Raw genomic sequence first — 4,686 nt, forward strand, 5'->3', positions numbered from 1 at the left:
TTCCCGACCTTTTTTTGCGGTGTTCGGGGATGTTCTTTTATACTTTTTTTTTTTTCATGTGTATTTCTACCTTTAGACCCGTGGAGAGAGAGAGAGAGAGAGAGAGAGAGAGAGAGAGAGAGAGAGAGAGAGAGAGAGAGAGAGAGAGAGAGAGAGAGAGAGAGAGAGAGAGAGAGAGAGTAGCCATCTCACTCTATAACCTTATCACTGACTGGTCACGGCAAATTACGTATAATTCAGATGGATTACGTGAATCAATACAGCGGAAAGGGAAGTGGCGGAGAGCAGATGTGGTGACGGTGTGCGGAACCGGCCAGCTATGTCAGGCGGCCTTGCGCCTCCCACCACACACCGTCACGCTCTCTTTCCTTCTCACGCCACCGACCAGGAGCGTGCTCTCTCAAGATGGCGGGGCATTAGAGCCGTGGTTTCCCGTGTGACCCAATGAATTATTAACCACAGGGGCGGATACAAGCGGCCCGGTAAAGATTACGGCGGGTATTATAAAACTTTCTTCTTTCATCAGGAATTGGATAAATAACTACATAAATAAAAATAGTCGAGTTTTCCCAGATGTTTTCAATCTTGAAGATGCGGAATTCCTGTTGTTTAAAGTGTTGTAAAGGCTTTGAAGTAAGTTTCCAATTATATTCATAATTTCCCTTACTTTTTGTTTTACCTGGTTTCTGCAAATAAATCTGGATTCTGAAATCACTGTTGAGTCTCCTAATATTAATCAAAATTGTATATCGCGTATACAAAACAAGACATCACTGGAACACGCAACATGTAGCCTTAGCCCGAGAGTCAGTGAGGGAACAGTGCACCCCAATCACTGACGGCCTTTTCTACCAGGCTGGGAGACAAGGATCCAGTTGAATTAAGTGAATAGATTATCATTACAGCCTCATGAAAACACTTGTGAAAACTTACAACCTCAACTACAACTGTAAGAGATAAAAACGAGGAAATGTTTAGAGAAACGATCTCTTACCGCCAGAGCGGGGCAGGCATGACAACAACACACACAACACATGCAGTAGAGTCGGTGGCTACGTGATGGAAACGGGTTCGGGACACTTAGTGACATCACTTGACTCCACACTTAAAAACGTTACGAAATCTGACTTCATGCCTCTAAGGAAGTGAAATCATTAAATAGAGAGTGGCTCACGGACTGTGGGACAGAATCAAAGGAGAAAGTAAACCTCAGGGGAAACCTTTCCACTAAATCTAGGTACTTCTGTATTTGTCTCGAGTCCCTAGAGTGGCCTTCAGTGGAGCGCCTCATCACTTATACCTTCCCTAAAAAGCTTAAAGATGATGCCTGCTTCACCGCCACACCTGACTGGCCACAGCGGCATAAACAACCTCCTGGTACTGGATCATCAAAATTCATACCAGAGCAAAACATTCGCGATGCCTTTACATAAGGGAGGGTGTACTGAGCACCGCAATTGTCAAACATAACAAGCAAACTTTTAAAATGGATCCCAAAAGAAAAAACATAGAAACGTGCCGATTCTGACAAGCAAAAGCCGAAACTGTTTTTGACTCTCGAGGTGTTCCCTGCCGTGCAAAATACGAGTACAAGGTTGGCTGGAAGTCAATAAGGGTTATAACGTAGAGCACTGCCACGGACACACGCACTTCCTTCACCCTTGGCCTTATAAAACCATGACAACCCGGACCGGAGAGATGTACAACGTGACTTTGACCTCCTGTGAAGCTGCTCTTAGTTTGTGCAATAACGACTTTGACGCGCGATGCAACGGCATCATGAACACGTCTGAGAGAAAGTGATCGTCATGTTAAGCTGGTGAATCTGGGCCAGTCCTGGACTTACGAACACACTGCATCAAGCTTTACAAAAACAACAAATCAAATGTTACGACAATGTAAAACTTGATGGCTCGAGTGACAAACACAGAGACGTCAGGAGATACTGTGTTGTTTTGACTGAGGTGAGGATACAGCGTCATATTCATATTCGTCATAGTCATATTCGCAGACATACTTGAGAGAGAGAGAGAGAGAGAGAGAGAGAGAGAGAGAGAGAGAGAGAGAGAGAGAGAGAGAGAGAGAGTCGAGAGAGAGAGAGAGATAGAGAGAGAGAGAGAGAGAGAGATTCTTCAGCAAACACATGTAACAACAGGACTTAGAACACTACTGGTGATCTCCGAAATAACTTGCTTTACACTATTTTTCACCAAGCTATGACGGACCTTACAGCAGGACAACATCCAGCCACTTCCGACAGCTAAACCAACTCTAGTGCTGAAATCTGCCTTTGCCGACTTTTTATCTTTTTATTTTTAACTGACAAACAGGGTACTAATCAAACTGTATGATCTAATAAAGTCGTCTTTTGGAAACAAGAGACAAAGGAAACACGCAAGGTCTCTCAGTTTTGTTAAGCTCGGCACAGACTGACACTTTGAGCGTAAGTTTTAACTATAGTGAAGACGGACACGGCACTGCTTAAAAAGGGCGACATTTAGAATGGAAAAGTGCTTGTTGTCAAGGCTCAAATACCACTGTACTTGTTTCAGACAGCCAAAGGCCCATGAACTCTAAACATAAAATTTAACGAAAGTACTTTTTTACCTGACTTTGCCGCTGATACTTTTTCTTTCTTGGCAAAATCTATATAGTACTCTTACTTTTCTCTGACTCTATTCTTCCTATTTCCAAAACTTTCCCGGTATGCAATAGCAGAGCGGTGTGTCTGAGCCGCCCCCCGTGCATGAGGAGGCGATATAAATGCTAGACACGTTAACAATGCCAAATTGTTGAATTCCAAGAATGCGTTGGGTATATTGGCAAACAATAGACATATTTACACCAAAATGGCTCACGGCGTGAGGGTTTTCCCCCTTGAAAGGCAGCACCCATCAGACAGAATGTTGCTTTCCTTACACAATGATATATTAAGAAGGCTTGTTCAACCGTCTGTAGTAACTTAATATAACCACGTGAATGTGTACCCTCGTGTAAAAACTTCTAATATGTGTGGTGGGGGAGAAGGTGGGGTCAGGGGGGTACCGAAACGCCTTCCTGGGACGACCCGCCCTTTCTTGCGCCGCCGCGGACACGCTGGCACGCGGAATCAGGAAATTATTTCTGGCCAGCGGGAGGAACAAATCATTGCATGGCAACTCCTCTCTCCCTTCAGCAACTTCTCTCTCTCTCTCTCTCTCTCTCTCTCTCCTTCTCTCTCTCTCTCTCTCTCTCTCTCTCTCTCTCTCTCTCTCTCTCTCCTTCCTGCTCACCCTCGTCCTTTCCCCTCCGGTGGTCACCCCTCCCCCTCCTAGGTGCATCTGCGTGGCGTCATCACCTCTACCCCTCACCCCGGCCTTCCCCCATGGTGCTCCCTGCTCAGGCCGCGCGGTGCAGGCAGGGTCGGCGGGGAGGCCACGTGGCTGTGTTTACCTGCTCTTAATAACGTGTCCAAGCTGCCTCACCTCCCCGACGCTCACTTTCCTCCGCGATCAGTGTGTGAGGCGTGCTACTCATCATTTTTTAGGCTTGCTGCCTACGATAAAATGTTGATTGCGCTAAATTGAACGTTTCTTATCCCTGCGTTTAATTTAGTGAGACGCTGAAACAGTTAGGCGACCAACTTACACCTTCCTTATTTTTTAGCTTTTTTTTTTTTTTTTTTATGGTTGCGTCAAGCAGGAATGCGTCGCCTCATCATAATAGTGATAACCCGGCCGGACAAGACAGCCCAGAAAGACGTCCAGTTACCTCCAGCTCTCGCGCGGAGCTGAAGGTTACCTTGCCCGTGTCATGGTAGGCGAGTAAGATAACTACAAAACTACCGCCTGAAATTTTACCACAACTGACAACAACCGTTTGACGTATAACAGCAGCAATACGCACTGAGGATTAGTGTAACACAACAAGTGAAGCCGCGGTTTTAAACAAACACGATGAACTGAAAACGGTGCCGTAATTTTTTATACCGCGCCCCGAGCTGGTGTTGCAGTGCTGCACACACCTAGAGGCTTACGGCTCACCCGGCAACATGCACACACTCACCCCCACTTCAGGTTGGCCAACTGGATCACCAACTTCCTCATGGCGGGCGGTAACGGGTGCTGGCGGACAACTCTCCTTCGGCCGGTCTTCCTCTGCAAAGTTGGCGCTGGCGTGGCGGTAGCTGCCGTGCTTCTCGCTGTGGTGAGGGATGTGCACATAAAGCCGAAGGAGGAGTCGCCTGACGCCACCGTGACGAATGTGGTGTAAGAACGGACCGGACCGGGCGACGCAACGGCGACCCGCACGCACACTGCAGCCACGGACCACTCCAACTACTCCTTTCAGCAAATTTCTTCCCCCAGTTCACCCTCCCTATCATCCTTACCGGTAGCAACATCCACTAACCTCCTGTCGACCTTGAGCGCCTCAGCCTTTTCGCCATGCCCCTGCGGTCCTTCCCATTCACATGCAACAACCATCACATTCAGAAAGCCGTCACCACCCCGCCGCCTCCCTCGTCTTCTTGAGAGGCACAAATACTGTAGAGTGCGTAATCTAAAGCTAAGTGAAAACTGACAGGAGATATCCATGCGGTCCCACCTCCCCCTCTTCCTCTCCCCTTCTTCCTACTCCTCCCTCACTCAAACATCCTGTCCCCAATGAACCTACCCTCACATCGTGCCCGGAAAATTTTGTATTGCT

At 47.4% G+C, this 4,686-nt stretch overlaps 1 protein-coding gene across 2 annotated transcripts in view; it reads right to left on the reverse strand.

The window, feature by feature from the left end:
- Positions 1 to 4,289, reverse strand: part of LOC135105787 (protein FAM13A-like) — a 47,364-nt gene extending 43,075 nt beyond the window's left edge. Inside the window, exon 1 of one of the 2 annotated variants that reach the window (XM_064014295.1) lies at positions 4,045 to 4,289. In XM_064014295.1, the coding sequence (XP_063870365.1) occupies positions 4,045 to 4,202 (158 nt within the window). In that variant the 5' untranslated portion in view covers positions 4,203 to 4,289. The remainder of the gene's footprint in view (positions 1 to 4,044) is intronic. The other variant, XM_064014299.1, reaches the window with a different exon arrangement.
- Positions 4,290 to 4,686: the final 397 nt, after the last annotated feature.

This window comes from Scylla paramamosain, chromosome 12 (assembly GCF_035594125.1).
Source record: "Scylla paramamosain isolate STU-SP2022 chromosome 12, ASM3559412v1, whole genome shotgun sequence".
Classification (NCBI taxonomy): domain Eukaryota; kingdom Metazoa; phylum Arthropoda; class Malacostraca; order Decapoda; family Portunidae; genus Scylla; species Scylla paramamosain.